This window comes from Vulpes lagopus, chromosome 6, assembly GCF_018345385.1.
Source record: "Vulpes lagopus strain Blue_001 chromosome 6, ASM1834538v1, whole genome shotgun sequence".
NCBI lineage: Eukaryota > Metazoa > Chordata > Mammalia > Carnivora > Canidae > Vulpes > Vulpes lagopus.
In genome coordinates this window covers 92,895,880-92,915,140 of record NC_054829.1, presented here as the reverse complement: position 1 = coordinate 92,915,140, position 19,261 = coordinate 92,895,880, and the positions used below count along the sequence as shown (strand labels likewise).

General features: G+C 35.3%; 1 protein-coding gene across 6 annotated transcripts in view; it reads right to left on the bottom strand.

Moving 5' to 3' along the window:
- SMARCAD1 (SWI/SNF-related, matrix-associated actin-dependent regulator of chromatin, subfamily a, containing DEAD/H box 1) overlaps nucleotides 1-19,261 on the bottom strand; it is a 78,357-nt gene that overhangs the window by 38,363 nt on the left and 20,733 nt on the right. For 4 of the 6 annotated variants that reach the window (XM_041759237.1, XM_041759239.1, XM_041759238.1 and 1 more), the window contains exons 4-6: nucleotides 15,737-15,908; nucleotides 12,946-13,012; nucleotides 7,651-7,754 (exon numbers count right to left, since the gene is read on the bottom strand). In XM_041759237.1, the coding sequence (XP_041615171.1) occupies nucleotides 7,651-7,754; nucleotides 12,946-13,012; nucleotides 15,737-15,908 (343 nt within the window). Of the gene's footprint in view, nucleotides 1-7,650; nucleotides 7,755-12,508; nucleotides 12,525-12,945; nucleotides 13,013-15,736; nucleotides 15,909-19,261 lie in introns of those variants that run through there. The other 2 variants (XM_041759240.1, XM_041759241.1) reach the window with 2 other exon arrangements.

The following is a 19,261-nucleotide window of genomic DNA, read 5'->3' as shown; positions in this document are numbered from 1 at the left end:
ACTTCGGTATCTAACTCTACACGGGTGTTTTTCCACCATGTAAATGTTTCCTAAACCTTAGTCATTCACACAGCACATTTCCTGGTTTTAATATCCAATGTCCATGAAAGAACAAATGGATCAACAAACTGTGGTATATACATAAAATGCTATATTATTCAGCCTTAAAAAAAAGAAGTACTTAAAAAAATGAGGTACTGATACTTGCTACAATGTGGATGAACCTCTGTAAATGCTGTGCTAAGTGAAAGCTAGACACAAAAGGTAACTTATTGTGTGCCTTCTCTACTCACATGAAATATTCAGGATAGATAAATCCATAGACAGAAAGTGGACTGGCTGCCAGGGGCGGGGCAAGGGGGGAAGGGGAGGGAAGAGAGACAGGAGAGCAACTCCTTAAAAGGTAGGACATGCTATTACGGGGTGATAAAAAGATCTTAGAACTAGACAGGGGTGGTAGTTGCATAGCACTGCAAATGTACAAACTGGTAATGAATCGTTCATTTGAAAATGTTAATTTTTTGAATTATTTTTTATTTTTAAAATATTTTATTCATTTATTCATGAGAGACACAGAGAGAGAGGCAGAGACACAGGCAGAGGGAGAAGCTGGCTCCATGCAAGGAGCCCGATGTGGGACTTGATCCCAGGTCTCCAGGATCACGCCCTGGGCTAAAGGTGGCGCTAAACCGCCGAGCCACCTGGGCTGCCCTGTAAATGTTAATTTTATGCTATGTGAATTTCACCTCCATAAAAACAGTTTGCTATTTGGAAAACCGTAAATAACTTTTGGGAATCAAGTATATTACAACCCAAATTAAACATTCTCACTTGCTGTCTGGTCTCAGATCTGACACTCTGCCAGCTCTGCTAATCCCTGGTGACTTAAAAAACCTCTGCAATCCAGTGGCTACGCTAGAGCTTTACAGATGCCAGGTGACACATGGACTTGGGCCTAAATCTGTCCCAGTGGGCTGCAGGGTTATGAACTGATCCTGTGGCTATTTTTCCCATTCCAGAATGCAGAGTTGGAACAGACATAGTTAGGACTGGCAGCAATCTCATATTAGCTCATTGGCCCAGGGAGCAATTTGTTTTTAGGAAAAGAACAAATCCAAGTTCATAAAACTGAGGAGGGGACAGAGGGGGGTCAAGGAGGGGGAGAAGGAGAAGTACACACAGCAGCAGCAGCAGCAGCACCATATTCCTGAAGGAACTGAGATGGATATCATATCCTATTCCAATGTCATGTGGTTCCTTGGCCTATACAAAAACTGGATGATGGCCTTTGGGGGATTATTTCAGGTTATCATAGACAAAGAAGTGATGACCCCAAATGTAACTACTATACCAGATGTGGAATTTTTACTAGAGCAAATCAATATAACTGTGCAGTTATAACAATCTGTTAGATTGTTAAGAGTTACTTTATAAACAGATTAAGCAACTCACACCATAGTGAAGTATACCTTGCCTCCAGTATCCACAGAGGCTGCCATTGCCCCTATTGTCCCCATCTAAATTAGAAGTACATGCCAAAGCAATTTGTTTTCATCTGGGTAGGGTCAGTGTCTTCACGGCTATGGTAACTCTCCTGTTCTTTCCTCCTACAGTACTCTAGGACTGATAGTTTTGCACAGTCCACAGAATTCACTTTAATCATCTACACTGAAGACCTTACACTGACTGGATGCAGTAGGCAGGTAGTAGTGGGTACCTTAGTAAGATACATGTATGCCAAAGAGTGAGAAGTAACCCTCCTCAAATTCTGGGGACTACCACTTTCATGAATTTTACGGGGAGGGAGTCCAATCAGGAGCATGTTGCAAATGCCATTCAAAAGTAAATGGAAAGAAAGAAAAGAAAAAGAAAAAGGAAAGAAAAAGGGTGCATATTGTTTAAGAAAGAGGCATAATACTTGGTCAGTCTCTGGATACCTGAGGCAAGGTATACTTCACTATGGTGTGTGCTTATTCTATTTACAAAGTAACTTTTATGGGCAGCCCAGGTGGCTCAGCGGATTAGCGCCGCCTTCAGCCCAGGGCCTGATCCTGGAGACCTGGGATCAAGTCCCACATCAGGCTCCCTGCATGGAGCCTGCTTCTCCCTCTGCCTGTGTCTCTGCCTCTCTCTCTCTCTCTCTCTCTCTGTGTGTCTCTGTGTCATAAATAAAATAAAAATAAATCTTAAAAAAAAAAATAAAACTCCGTTCTAAAAAAAAAACCAAAAAACAAAGTAACTTTTATGACTGTGACAGTTATAAGTGGGGCCCACATTAAGAGAAGGCTCTGTAGCAGGTCCAGGATACAGTACAAGGTGCTCTACCACTTGGGCTTCATGAGCAACAAGCAGATGCAATGTTCCTGAAGCTCTCTGACTAATAAGGATGTTCTATGAAGTCTCTAGAAAGCCCTAATAGGAAAATCATAGCAGAGACCCATAAGCTTTTAAAGCAAGGTCAAATATCCTTCTGCTGAAAACTACAGTCTGTTCTGCTACAACATCAGATACACAATTCCAAAATTACTGCATTGTGCAAAATCATGAAAAAAAAAAAAACTACAGTTTAAGAAAAATCATGTTAGAGGTACAACATTCAAAAACTTCATCAGTAACACATTAAAAAGAGAAAGGATCCTAAAAACAGGGCAGCACAATTTCACATACATTAAATGGTTAAGAAATATGTAAATACTATAATAAATATGAACTGAGGTCTGTTTGGGGGTGTTAGCACTGGAAGGATTACAGCTTGTGAGTTACTGAGAAGTGGTAGAAGAGTTACTGAAAATGACCACATCTGTTAACACCAGCTATGGAATGCCATGGCTCACTGTTCTTGTGTTATCTCTGCTATAGTAGCTGAAGACATAAATAAGAAATTATAAAATAAATATATTTCTGCTCCTTTGCTAGACTCTCCTTTCATACTAATGCTATCTGTATGGTTCTTTTTGTAAAAATTTATTTGAGAGAGAATGAAGGAGGGAGGGGGAGAGAGATGGAGAGGCACATAATCGTAAGTGGACTCCACACTGAGCAGAGAGCCTAATATAGGGCTTGAACTCACAATCCTGAGATCATGGCCTGAGCCAAAATCTAGAGTCGGATGCTTAACTGACTGAGCCACCCAGGCAGTCTGTATGGTTCTAAATGCAGCTCGATGTAATGCAGGACTCTTACTACATTCAGCATTAAAGCCATTATCTTCAAACCAGTACATCTGTTTTCAGTAACACTTAAAACACCTGCTAAGTTGATGTATTAAGCTGTCATGGTGTAACCTTCTAGTCTTCCCATCAATATCATCATCACCTTCTGCATCCAGTAGCAGCAAATTATTGCAAGAGTTCTGTGATTAGATCACCAGAATAAGACCCTAGCTCTTCAACATTTCCAGTTTCTACTTCCTCACATCCAACCTGCTTTCCTATATCAACATAGCTTGTTCTAAGTTTTAAGAACTACTCTAAAGAATCAAAAACCTTCAAAATTGCAAATCAAGTCAAGGAGGGCTTTCTATCCCACATAACACAAACTCTTTTATCACTCCAGGCTTTTACAATGGTAGAAATGAACAATCTGATGTTAAGTCTATTCCCAAATTCTATAACCACATCTATATTCTCACTTTCAGTAACAGCAATTAGCAAATTAAATGCTTACGCTAAATAGTAAGATAAATGCTATAATCACACTTTTATCACAGGGCTATCTCAGAGAGGCAGTTTTTTGAAGCAAAAAGAAGAAAAATAATGGGGTTGAGTTCGGTTTTTGTAAATAGGCAGGCCTGATGCATTATAAGAGTTTTTAAGCAATGTTCTCTCTCTTTTACAATAATGCTCTTACAACAGAGAAAAATTAAGTAAAAATATCAATGTAGATATGCACAACTCATCCACTTTTCCCATCCCTGTAGTGAACTCTAAGGCTGACTTTCTTTTAAAAAGCTCAACTCAGTTTGGTAACTAATAAACTACTATTGGTTTTAGCTCTAAATCTCTACTTGGCACTAGTGCTGAACATCACAGTAATGCTATCTTATAAAGCCTTAATTCCTGTTTTCTGTCTTTCAGATTTGGGATCTTTAAGGCATGCATTTGTCAGAGGTATCTGTTTCATTAAAATTGAGAGTTTAATTCAATGTATGGTTGTTCTTTCAGTTTACTTCTGTAACACAGTTGGAAAATTCTTTTGCAGCTTTCCTATCTGCACTCATCACTTTGTGTGTCAGCTGATGGCTTAGGAATTTGTAGCACTTACTTGAAAATATTAAATCAACCACTACTAGCACCAAAAGAAGCTAATTCTGCAGGATAATTATTTCCTTAAAAAAGCTTTATATAAAGATCCATATGGAAGAAGTTGTTCCTAATTTTTTCACTTTTCTAATTCAAACGCTCAACAATTTTTCCTTTTCTTCTATTTCTTTATGCCTATCCATACTGACTTCCTAGCAATTGATAACAGTCCAGCTGAATTATTTTTGGGGCTCTGTCTCTGATGTTCCACATTGTGGATTCCTTTATGCCTGTTGCTTGGGATACAGCACATATTCTTATTTCTTCCCAAACATTTGTTTCAAGTTTTTTTTTCCAATACTTAACTTTCTTTTTGTACATACTGCCTGGTATTTTTTAAAATTTATTATTTTTAAAGATTTTATTTATTTATTCATGAGAGACACACGGGGGTGGGGTGGGGTGGGGTGGGGTGCAGAGACACAGGCAGAGGGAGAAGCAGGCTCCCTGCAGGGAGCCCGACGTGGGACTTGATCCCGGAACTCCAGGATCAGGCCTTGGGCTGAAGGCGGCGCTAAACTGCTGAGCCACCCAGGCTGCCCACTGCCTGGTATTTTTAAACGAGACTGCTTAAATATGTTTGGGATGTTGAATGGGTGCTTTTTTTTCCATATAGAAAAGTTCACAATGTGAAAGAATAGCTAAAACACAGCCTTGTGGGATAATAAACATGGTAAAATGAGGCAGCCAGTAGATGTCTGGGGTGTGTGCATTTTGTGTATTCCTATGTGGCCCAATGCAGCTGGGTCAGTGTTTTGTGTTCATCTAGTTCTTCTCATAAACAAAACTGTACATAAATAACACAAAATTTAAGTTATTCTAAAATTGTTGTTTAACATATTTATTGCACTGGAACAAATTCACATTTTAAAAAACAGAACAGATTGACGTCTTTTTGTGAAACAATTGCTGGCTTGATAGGGAGTCCTGACAGGAACAGAATGGTTGACCTTGGGACATCAAAGGACCATGAGACTTGAGCTATTATGTGATCTGATTATCTGATCATCAAGCCTAAAACTGAGCATGAACAGCAACAACCGACCAAGTGGAAATGGAAGATTTAAAACTGAACTTGAGGAGGTTCAGGAGGAACAAGTTGCATGTGCAACTGTCCCAGACTCCCATGGTACCTACTTCTGCTATACTGTGCCCCTCCTTCAACTAGTATCTATGGCTCTTTTAGGAATTCTTTATAATCAAATAAAGTGAGGGAAACTCTTGACCTTAGTTTTCAAAGGGCTTACATACCATTAAAAGAAGCTCAAAATGAAGTAAACAACTGCTATGATTTAACCTCATTTAAAAGAGTAGTCCTGTGCACAACTCTGGGCAGTACATCTTACTGTCCATTTTGTATAAAAAGAGATGATCAGGTGTACACAGCTATGATATATTATGGGCAGAGGCCAAAGTGGAGAGTAAAAGACTGGTGACCAGAAGTCTGGGAAAGAGATGCACTGTTGAATTTATCAGGAGTTTTTCTGAGAACAGAATGCAAAGGCAACAATTTTTCTTGAGAATGTTCAGCAAAGGGCATCTACTACAGAGGACATTTTTAGTAATCAGATGGACAAGATGATCTATTCTGTGAATACCAATACCACCACAGGCACTTGGCCTGTTCAATGGGTCTACATACAAATGGCCATGGCAACAGGAATTGAGGCTGTGCTGAGAGATCAACAACACAGTCCCATACCAAGATTTATCTGACCATTGCTACCAACAAATACCTGACCTGCCAAGAGCAAAGGCCAACAATGAGTTTCCATAATACCACCACCATTCCTTGGGGGAGTAGTCAACTGTCTGGTGGCAGGCTGATTACACTGGACCCCTTTCCTCATTGAAGGGACAGTAAGAGAAACCTATCCTAAGCTGTCTTTCCTATCTACTTGCTTCTGGAAATACCAGTTATGGGTTGAATTGTGTACCTTCAATATTCATGTTATGAGTATCACCCAGTACCTCAGAATGTGACTGAGATAATCAAATTAAAATTAAGGTGAGCCCTAATCTAATGACTGGTGTCTTTATAAAAAGGAAAATTTGGAGACAGATACGCACGCAAGCAACATGCAATAGGACGATGAAGGCAAGGATCTACAAGCCAAGGAACACTAAAGTTGCCAGCAAACCACCAGAAACAAAGAGAGAATAATGGAAAACCTTCTTCAGAAAAAACCAACCCTTCTGATACACTAGCTTCAGAACTGTAAGACAATACGTTTCTGTTGTTTAAGACACCCAGTTTGTGTTACTTTATCATGGCAGCCCTAGGAAACTAATATATCATATACAGATATGCAGAAGACCTAATTCACATAGTACACTGTGACACCATAATGTTCCTGACCAGGGAGCTAAGAGAAGTGCATCAATGAATTTATGCCCAAGTTCAGTGATTTCATCATGTGCATCAAAACTTAGAAGCAGTGGGCTTAGATAACAGTGGTACCACTTAGTGAAAATTCAGCACGTGAACTTACAGAGAACACACAAAACTAATGTATGAAAAAAGTAAATGCTTTGAATCAGCAATCAATATGATGCTTTCCCCAGAGTCATTATACATATATCTGTAAACTAAAATGTGGGCCTAGTCTCTTATACTACAGCTGTTCCTCATACCTAAAAAAAACCCATTCATAGAATTTCAACTTCCCATCAGTATTAGTTCTCAAAAAAAGAATGCTTCCATGTAGGGACATAACAATTGTCTCAGTAAATTAGGGTAGAGATTGCCATCTGGCTACTTTGGGCTTCTTATTCCATTAAATTACAGGTTAAAAAAAAAAAAGTTACTACACAAGTTGGGGTAACTGATTTTGATTACCAAGAAGAAATTGTGTTGTCTTGAATGCAGGCAGGGAGGACTATCTCTGGTCTCACTGGGAGGCCTCTCTGTAGTTCTATTCATAAAGTGAAAGTTAATGGAAAACTATAGAGTAACTCAATAAATGCACAACCATAATTATTTTTAGATAAGACATGAATATCAAAGACATCACCTAGAAGAATTATAAATAGCGATCTCTGAGGAGGAGGAAATGGTGCTGGTGGTGATAATAGCTGTCTTTCGTGAGTGTTAAACTATGTATTAAAAGTATATTTTCCCAAAGTTACTTTATCATGCCACTAGAATATTCCTAATAATTACTTTTATAACTTAGAGATAAATAATTAATACGAAATAAATTAAAATGAAAGCAAAAAGTCATTGAAGAAATGCAAACTCTGATTTGGCTATGAAAGAGAAGGACTGATTCATTTAGGTCTAATATCCACAGATTCAAGATACTCTGTGCCTAACAGCTAAGTTTGATACAATTCAAATGTAACTTACATGATCCAGTCTTTTCTTTTTCATAGACTGATCATCATTAAATTCATCTTCCTCATATGGCTCAGAAGAAGAAGATAATTTTCTTTTCCTGGGTCCACCACCTTCTAAAACAGAGAGGAACAATCAAAGTCTGCACAGTTTTTATAAGTATTAATATAAAATAAAGGCAAAAACGTTATTATAACGTATCCATGTACAGATAGTTCTCTTGACATCAGGCCCAATGTTATTTCTTCTATATATCATGTATACTCAATGTCAACTGAGTTTAAAAGAAAAACAGAGACTCTTATCAGTCTTTCAAAAGTAGAAATGATGTTATTTATAAACCATCACTTTAACAATAATAACAACACTAAAATGACGAGTAATTCTACAGAGCAATATTGAAAGGAAAAGGTTCTCTCCAGTGATTGAGTATTCAGCAGTGAAAAAAAAATGAACCCTATCAGTGTAGCTTATTTGAATACCATCACTGATACCAATAATTGTTTACTATGTACCAGGCTTTGCAAAGGGCTTTTATTAACTGTTGTTTCATTTATCTTCAACAATAAACTTACAAAGTAGGTAATAGTCTCTCTCATTTAACAAATGGGGAGGAAGTGAAATACAGACAGCTCAAGCGATTAATGCTCTTAACCTAAAGCCAAGAGAGTGTAACATAGAGGCTGTAACAGTGATAGAAAATTTACATATTCTGTCATAACTGAAAGAAAAACTCAAACTACATGATCTCAAGAAGCTATATTATAGGGGTGCCTGGCTGGCTCAGTAGGTAGAGCATATGACTTTTGATATTGGGGTTGTGAGCTCAAGACCCACAATGGGTGTAGAAATTACTTAAAACTAAAATCTTAAAAAACAAAAAAAGAAAGCTATATTACATATTTATACTTTGAATACATTTCTCTATTTCTTACTTTTAGAGAGCAAATTCGACATACTGCTCTGCTAATATGACACAATCTGCTAAAGCTTACAAAACTGCAGTATTAAATCAGTACCCTAACTGCGGTTATAAAAAAAACTGGTAGAAGTACAATATTTAAACTAAATGTAAACATGACAGCTTTTAAGTTCTAAGCCTGAAAATTTTGTAATATAGTTTTAACAAAGTAAATGTTATTAATGTTTTAAAGTATAATATCATGTAAGTGTGATGGTTAGATTTTTGTCTTCCAATTTTTTTCAAAAAGTTAATGTGCATTCTGCGGATACCAACTAATTCCCATTATCCACTTTAAAAAGAGATCATCACTTATATATTTGTTGGGGTACGGTAAGCACTGTTAGTAATATTCTAAGTCTGAAAAAAAGCTTCAAACTAGATGATTTATGCCATGTCACCTAGACATGTTTCTTCCCTAAAAGAACAAGAACTTTGCTTTGTCAATAAAAGATTCTTCAATCTCAATTATGTTTATGTATCATTCCTTTTTGAAAATATTATGACACCAAATATTTACATGTATTTAAAATGGCTAGAGGGAAAACACTTTTGCAAATAAATGTGGAAGAAAATGCAAATTTAAAATTTTAGTACAAAAATGTCACATAACACACAACACTGCCTACATTTAAATCTACTCTATTTATAATTTAAAATTTTGCATATATCTCTATCTATATGCTGTGCTCACCTCAAGTGTAGCTATCATCTGTCACCATACAATGCTATTACAAACCACTGATAATATTCCCTATTCTGTGAGATGTGCTCATTTATGGTGAGTGCAGCAAGGTATAGTTGTTCAATCACTGTTATACACTTGAAATTAATGCAACATTGTGTTAGCTATGCTTCAACAAATATTTTTTTCTTGCATATACCTAAAGAAAAGTTCATATCTTACACTAAAGATCACTTCCAAATTGTGTTTCATAATTTCCATATTTTATTGGGAGCACCCATCAATTTCAGAAAAAAAGTTAAAATTGTACCTTATACCCCAGATGAAAATAAATTTCATCTAAGTTCAGTATTTAACAATAAAAAATAAAATGTGAAACTGTAAAAAAGAAAACAAAGAACATATAGGCAGTTCAACAGTAAAAAAATGAAAAGATGCTCAACTTCATTAATAATTAAAAACAGGTTAAATGAAGAAATAAAATACCATTATTTTTCATCCCTTAAAAAAACAGACAATCCTAGCAGACCACAGGCAAAAAGGCACTTTTAAACATTATGCATTGTTATGCCCTTTCTGGAAGGCAATCTAAATAATATATCTCAGAATTTTAGATGTCTTTTAGTCCAACAATTCTTTCTCTAGGAATTTATTCTACAGAATTATACATACAAGAATTCTGGCAAACTATCTAAATGCCCAAGATATTAACCAAATTAGAACATATACATAAATCGCACTGCTATAAATCAAGTAGACTTTTAAAAATAAACTTGGAAAGATGTCTAATGAATGAAAAGGTTACAAAACAGCAAATATAAAAAGATCACAATCACATAAAAATGTTTTGCTTATTTTTATACAAACATAGAGAAGTGGAAGAAATAACTCGAGATTCCTAACAATATCAATAAATTCATATTATTACCTTTAAAAACAGTGTAAAAACCTTGGAGGCATTTATTATTGTTTATATAACCTAGTATTCATAAATGAAAACCTTCAGAAAGCAATGCATAATAGGTACCCCTATTGTTTAGTATGTGAAATATTATCTATAAAAGATTATAATCTGTGCTAAAACCAATATCCAACATCACAATGTGTAGAACTGCCCATAATCTCTTAGTAGGTATTTAAAAAGGCCAGTTTTTGGAAAACTCCCAAAATATCCAAAATAGTTTCCTGTCTTACTGTATATTGAAGGCTATCTTATGTTGGCGAGGCAAAGCTGTCATTCTGTATATCACCACAGAAGTGTAATATACTAAAAAAGATGAAGAGGACTGATACGATGGTTCAATCCATTCCAAGATAAAGCATGGAAGTTTACTTAAAAAACAAAAAAGAACCCTAATTTATTCTTTCCTTATAACTTTCTACTTGAAATTATTTATTTTATTTTATTTTATTATTATTATTACTATTATTATTAAGTAGGCTCCATGCCCAGCCTGGAGCCCAATTAGGCACTTGAACTTACCACTCTGCAATCAAAACCTGAGCTGAGATCAAGAGTCAGACACTTAACCAACTGAGCCATCCAGGCACCCCCAAAATATTTTTTTTTTCCAATAAGAAATAATATCAATGTACTGTGCAAGGAGAAGAAAAAAACTCAAATGAAATTCAAATTTAATGAGGATTGTAAACTCCATGAAGGCAAATGTTTTGTCCATTTTGTTTCCTTCCATATCCTCAATTCCTAAAATAGCATCTGGCACCTATGGTAGATGCTCAAAAATACTTGTTAAATTAATGATTAAGGTGAATGAAACGAGTTACTCAAGAGAAAAAAGATTAGACACTACTATGGAATAAAGCTTTTTCTAAAAATTTGGAAAGATTATAGAATACTAAAATATTCTAACAAGAAAGTATATGTAAAATTTCCCAAACCATTCTGCAACTCAACAAATGTTCGTTGAGTCCATCATTTTTCAGGAAGTTTTACAATAAGTGCTAAGGGCTATGTACGGTAATGAGAGAGATACAGTCAACTTTCTCCTATACCATTTTCTATCATCAGATGACCATTAAGAACAAATGATACTAACATTTACTATGTTAACACAGTTACTTATTATGTGCCACACATAACTTTATCACTTCTTCACAACAACCTACGAGTTTGGTACTATTATTATGCTATTTTGCTGCTAAGGAAACAGAGATATGGAAGAGTTAGGCAACGCTGCCCAAGGTCACACAGCTAGTAAGTGGAAGAAAAGGAAGAATCTTAACATTCTGTGTAGGTAGCACCCACACAACACAATACTATTCCCTTGCTCAAATTGAAGAAAATGAAAGATTTAAAATATTTCATATGGATGAAACAATTTCATCTTTGGAATGCACTCCAATAAAATCTACTGGTTGGAAGTAAAAGTGAGGTAGACATTTGTTGAAGAGGGATGATAGGCCCACGGGAACACACTATGTTATCTTCTATTTTTGCATATGTATTTTAAAGTTCAAAAAAATTTTTAAAGCTAAAAAAATCCACTTAGGGAAATGGGCATTGATTTTCATCAACAATGCTGATGAAAAACTGAATTTTAACAACCCTTAAAAAAGTAACATAGAAGTACATATTAAACTTTTAAATGTGTATATCCTTTGATTCAGCATCCCAGTTTGAAATTTAGCCTACAGAAAGAGTAACATAAAGATTTTCTCTTTAAGGCTATTTAACTTAGTATTATAATAAAATAATGGAAACATAAATGCTAATTAACAGAGAAATAGTTAACAAACCAATGATATGGGTAGGTACAGAGGAATGTTACGGGGCCATATTTAAAAATTGGATAAATCTGATTGTTCTGAAGAGTAAACCATGATAAATCATCAAATGATATTTTTTTAAAAATGCAAACTAGTACTGTCACTGCATTTCCTAACTGAATGTGTGTGCATGTGTTGTAATGGTAGGTACAAGCATAGGAAAAGTTGAAAATGATACAAAGCAAATTTAAGAGTGGTTAACGAGTGTGGGTTTGCTTTCATTCCTTAAATGTTTTTTTGGTAGTGGGATTACAGATTATTTTTACTTGTTTGGAATATACAAGTTAGGAAGCAAAAAAGAAACCAAGACAGTATTTGCTAAGAAAAAAAAAAATTGGAGATGCTTTATATTGCAAGCTCCTTCAAATGCATTTATTTTTGTATCCCAAGCCTGGAACATAGCATAAATATTTACTAAATGAAGGAATGCTGATTACCAGCTAGGACTTTCCACAAGACATTATGTTCCTACTGACTCAGATTTGTAGACCTGTAAATAAAACCACAATGCAATTAGAAAAGATACTTAAGAAAGAAAGAAAATATACCTTCCAAAACTTCACTGTTAGGACATTTGATCTGTAGAAAACAAGCAAAATTACCAATGAAAACCTGCCCCCTCCCTAGGGGAAAAAAAAAAATCACCCTAGAAAATATGGTTCCCAAATAGCTGTATGACCTCAGGTAAGTCACTTAACCTTCTTAAGCTTCAGTTTCTTCATTTAAAAAAACTGAAGCTATTAATAACTCACAAGGTTCCTGTAAGAATTCATGAAGGTGCTTGGTATACTGTAGAGCAATTATTAAAAATGTGAAGATATTTATTACTATAAAACTAATAAATTTACATGGCTAGAAACTAAGTCAGGCATACCTGCATCACCAAACATCAGCAAGGCGGCAGCAATTGCTCCATCCATAGTGCTCGTTGATTCAATCAACTAACAGAGTAAGAAAAGATTGTTTTAATTTATTTCACATTAAAAAAAAAGAATTATTTCACATTAGTCTGTACAATGTGAGCGCATCTTAAAATGTTATTGGACTTACTCATCATCCCTGTGTAGTGAAATATATACAGTGTATTCAAGGTTTTGTTATTTTAATTTTTTAAATGCAAGGTTCTGCACTGACGCCTTAAAAACTCCCTACTTAAATGTCTAAGCAGTGAGAGAGAAGGAGAAGGAGGGAGAGGGAGAGAGGAAGGGACACTGGTAGACATTTGTATTACTCCTTTTTTATTTATGAAAAAAATAAACCACAATTCTGCAATTATTTCTTTTAATCTAAGACTTCTTAAGAATGAGTGGGATGAAAGGTTCTTTTTGATATTTCCTCTATTTCTGAATTGCCTGAATTTATTCAAGAACATATTCATATATTTATATAACTAATATCAATATATAATTTTTTGTAGTAATCTACAACATTCTGTATTTGAGAAGAAACTAAATAAATATCTCATATTTTTCTCTTGCTATAGTTCCCCTAATTTCCAATGAGCTAGTTGTTTTTAAAAAGACCTTACATTTTTTAATAAGCTATTTTTATATTAAACAGTCTCAAATCAAGTAAGAGTACTCTCTTCTACCAGTTTTCCTAATCTTGAATCCTTTAATATCCTGTAAGCCCCTCTTCATTTTCAAAATAGCCAAAGCATATTCTTAACATGTCTAGAACTAAATTTATATTTTTCAACTTCTTGGGTTTAAGAGCCTTTACAGAGTACTTTATAAATGTCACCTTTAAATCGTTTCAGATAGAGATCAGTTGAATGCAGAGCAATTCAAGAGTGCTCTGCTTTGGAGTGATACACTAAATTCCCTAAATTTCATATACTAATTAATGAAACATGCATACAAATTCTGTGTATCAATCCTATTTTCCCACTGCAATTATACAATTAGAGATAAATATTCTTACAGATGAAAAATACCCTTCAACTACATGAACAATTAGCAATCAGGCTAAACTATTTTTCACCTGAAATTTACTCCTTTGAATACAGAATACTCCATCATGTTTATTCTGTTGGAAGCTATTTCCAACACTGTTAGCAGCCCCTGCAAGTACTCTTCGCTACATTCACTGTCTTCTTATTCTAGAAAAAAAAATCACACTGGGAGGAAAATAATACTGCTAGCAAGGTGCAGAGTCAAGATACCACCAAAGCTAACAGTAAGAAGGTATCAAAATGATTGGGGAGGGAGATTGTCATGCTAAAAATAACAGAGAATAATAATAATTTATTCTACAGAGTTTAAACTAGTAGGCCCAAGACCAGCTCAATTCAGACATGTTTTTGGCCTAAATAGTATTTATTTCTTTAAATTAGTTACTATAAAAAGTTAACGAAGTACTGATACAATATGGATGAACCTGACACCCTTTTGCTAAATGAAAGAAGCCAGTCACAAAAATAACATCTTAATATATAAATGGGATTATCCCATTTATATAAAATGTGAATAGACACATCTACAAAGACAGAGATTAGTGGTTGCCTAGAGCTAGAGGAGGGAACTGTGGAAGGACTGTTAATGAATAGCTTCTTTTTTGGAAAGATTAAAAGTCCTTAAGTTAGATTATGATGATAATTACACAAGTTTGTAAATATACTAAAAACCACTAAATTACACACTTTAAGTAGGTGATCTTCATGGCACTTAACTTATATCCTAAGAAAGTTACTAAATTGATCAACAGTAAATAACAGCTTTTTCACTTTATTTGGAAAATCTGAAACCTGATAAAAAAGGGCTATCATTGATGTCACATGGTCATATTCTGTTGGCACTATGGAGTAGCTACCCATTTCAGTAAGAACATATACTATATGATATGCCAGTGTCCATCACTTCAAAGTTACCTGCCTACCCCATACAGATATGTTATCTCCTAAGGTTCATATTGGAGATGGTGGTGATCATGACAGATACAAAGGTGAAAAACATGTAAACCTGCAATTAAATGATCCCCCTAGGGTCATTCAACCAATAAGTGACAGAGTTAGAAATAACCTATTTACTAGTAATCTTCAGAGATTTATTCTCTACCTGAAATTTAATTGAATGGTCAGTTTTTATGTGCTCTTATAAGGAAGGATAACTATTACAGTCCAAATACAGCCACTTATTTTGTTTCTATATACAATCAATGTTTCTCCACAAGAGTGCTACTGACAGGATAACTCTTTTGTTATGCAGGACGATCCTGGGTACTGCAGGGCATTTAGTGTCCCTGGCCCTTTGGTATTAAATACCAATAGCAACTCTCTGTCATTATGAAGATGGGGGCTTCCTGACATTTCTGAGACTTTCTAATGGGAGATGAGGAAGGGGGAGTCTTTTACAACTATTTAAGCACACACACATACAAGCACACCCCCCCCCAAAAAAAACCGCATAAGCTATGTGAACTATTCAGGGAAATATTACATACATTATATTATTTATACGTGAATAACATTACCTATTTAAACCTTTAAGACTTCCAACAAGTAAATCTCTGGCACTGACTTTTATTATTATGTAAAATAAAGTTAATTATCTCAAAACTTAAGATATATTTAGAAAAATGACTATCCACTAAATACAGTACTAGATACAAGAGAAATTTTAAACATCATTATAGCTCAATAACCAATTACTATAAAAGGGTATAACCTTAAGTAAATCATTATCACTTCTTTGTGGGAAAAGTTCCTTCAAGGTCTGAAGTTTAGCATCTTTAAGGTCTTCCAATTCCGAAAGGTCTTCCAATTCCGAAATATCATCATTATTTCTACCTGACATGGTAGGAAGGCCCTGGGACTCTTCATCTTCAGATGGCTCAGAACTAAAAATATTTTTAGAGGAAAAAAACCAGTATTTTAATATATTATTATTTCATTAGAATCATATATATATGTATATATTACATATATACATATGTAATACAGCAGTGCTTTTCAATATGAATGCAATCTATCCCTGTCAAAGATTAAAACAACTTTTTTTCATTTCAGCATCAGCATGGTTATATATATAAATCTAAATTCCCAGAGTTAGCATACTTTGAAAATATCTATTATCCAGGCTGGGATGGAAAAGAATAATAAATATCTGGATTAATTTTAAGATACACACCTGTACGGCATGCCCACATTCTCTTTCCTATTCTTTTTTCACCTATACTCTGTATACCAGACAAGCAATGTCAGGATGCTCTTGAGAAATAATAAAGCCTATACTAATACAAAGATAGAATTTTCATGGCCTACCTAGGTGATCCGAATCTATGTTACAATCAGAATGGTTCCATTCAGTACCAGAATCTCTGCCATGAAGAAAACATTTCTTCAGCAGACAAGAGCATTTACTCCATGTGAGGTTTTACTATACAACTGACTTTGATCTCATTCCACCTCAATATATTTGTTAATCCTATATAAAAGACATTTTGGGCCAAATTTTAATCATCTATCTCCCAAACAAAAATCTCATCTTGAAATTTTCTACCATGGTAGCCATTCTGGAGGTCAGAAAGTAGAAGTATAACAAATGGATACAAGTTATAAAGATCAGAGAAAGAAAGTGGGAACTTAATAAATACATTCCTAGTGTTAGAGAATGCAGACTTTGCTAAAAGCTAATTCTATTTTGGGAAACAAGAGTCTGTATTTTAATATCTTCACTATATCTATTCATGTTAGTTCAGTTGTACTGGTCAGGGCACTAGTTTTGCCTGAGAATTCCCCAAAACATTTAAAAGCAGACAGATCCACAAAGACCAGGAATATATATTTTATTAGACATCTAGAACCCTGCTCTGAGAAAATGCTCTAAAGTAATGAGGCAAAATAAATCGCTTCCTTTGTCACTACACCTGTCCTTCAATATATATATTTCTTAAGATTTTATTTATTTATTCATGAGAGACACAGAAAGAGAGGCAGAGACACAGGCAGAGGGAGAAGCAGGCTCCCCATGGGGAGACCGATGTGGGACTTGGTCCCAGGACCCCAGGATCATGACTTGAGCCGGACACCCAACTACTGAGCCATCCAGGTGCCCTCGTATCCTTCAATATTTGAAGGTAATTACAAGCATTTCCCTTTCCATTACACCCAGACCTCTCATTCTTTATGTACTCAACTCTGAATTCTCATTCTGCCTCACTATGATCACATTCCCTGATTTTGCCACCAAGTTCACTGAGAAAAATGAAAGCATTCAGGTTGAAATCTTCTCACAATTTCTGCCCTAGACAACCACTTTCAAAGGTTCTTACTCTGTTAGCCATCACCTTAACTTACTGATCAGATTCACAATCATTTGGTGGGACAAACTCATGTGCCTCTTGCTGTGCTAAGTATGTGGACTACCAATCTTATCATGCCTTGGATTTAACATCCAGTTCTCAGGAAATACAAATGAGAGAGGAATAAATTCAATATCATCACGAGGAAACAATCAGAAAAAACTATTTACACTAAGAAAAGACTCTACTTCCTCAGTAAGTTAAAATCCTTAAAAAAGAGGAGGGGAGAGGACTGTTTAAGATCAAAAGAAAGCCAGGAGTTATAACATGTGAATACAGTGAATGCTCCTTGTTTGGATCCTGGTTTGAAAAAGCAGCTATAAAACATATGAATATAGGGGCATGTGGGTGGCTCAAGTCTGTTAAATGTCTGACTCTTGGTTTCAGCTCAGATCGTGATCTCAGGCTCATGGGACTGAGCCCCAGGTCAGGCTCCCCACTGACTCCTCACTCAGTGTGGAGTCTGCTTGTCCCCCTACTCCTCCCCTCACTTGTGCCCATTCTTTCTCTCTCTCTAATAAAATCTTTATTTAAAAAAAAACACATCAATATAAAATGGGAATTAGATGATATTAGAGAATTGTTCATTGATGGCTATTGGGTTTTTGGCAGGAAGAAGATGCATCACCAAGTACTACGGGTAGAAATGTTGGGAATGTCCGTAATTTAAAATATTCTGGGATGATAAAAATAGTAGATGAAACATGAAACAAAAATTTTAAGTCTAGGTGGTAGGTACATGAATGTTCATTGTCTTATTATTTTATTTTCTTGTATGCCTGAAGATTTAAAAATGAAAAAACCTAAAAAAACAAGAGTTGACTACTCTATTTTCTTTTATCTGGACTCAGATAAAGTACTTCTCTTCTGGTGAAGGTAAAGTCCCTTCTCAGTGCTAAGGGATTTTATTTTGGCCCTTTCTACTTCTATAGGACCCTGTTTCAACTACCTACCATCTTCTCTACCCCAACTCCTCTCTCTCCCTAAGCTCTTCCTCCCAAGTCTACAATGAGCTCAAGACTTCATTAACTAATTCAATGAGCCAGGAGATCTAGGAACTGTGACGTAGCAGTGAAATAAGCAAATTCTCCTTTCCTTCACAAATTTTATCAAACTGATTTTCTACTTGCTCATTTCCTATAGAGTTCTCCTCTCAAGTTTTATTACCTTTTGCCCCACCATTTAGGTGAAATTGTTCTTTACCAGGGCAAGATGTCAAATGTAATAAAAACCTTTTATTGGTTATCTACTCCTCTGTAGTCCTATACACTGTTGACAAATCTCTGAAAATGTGGCCCCACACCCATCCTCGCCCCATGGGTTTTGCAACATTAGTTCTTCTGACTTTCCTTTACCTCTCTACCTGACCTTAATCTCTAAAGAAGGCTTTTCTTCCTTTGTTGACATTTGTGAATTGCTGTATTACCTAGGATTCTATCTTCAGCTCCTTCTCGTCTATTAATTCTTGAGTGATTTCATCAACTGCCAGTTTCTCTTATCAACACCAGTGCTTATCAAAAGCAGGGTGATTTTGCCTCAAGAGAACACTTGGCAATGCCCAGGGACATTTTTGATTGTTTTGAGTAGGGAGGTGGTGGTAGCATCTAGTGAGTAGCATCTAGTGAATAGAGATCAGAGATTCTGCAAAACACTCTGCCAATACACAGGAAAGAAGCTCCTCAAAGAATTATTTGGCCCAAACTGTCAAAATCAAGGTTAAGAAATGCTGATATCTAAAATGGCCCATACACAGGTATTAATTATAACAACTGGAACATTCACACAGTACAGTACTATGGAGTATGAAAAAAGAATACAGATTTCTATAAACTGATATGATTTTTAGAATATACATCTAAGTGAATAAAACAAAGAACAAATGAGTATGT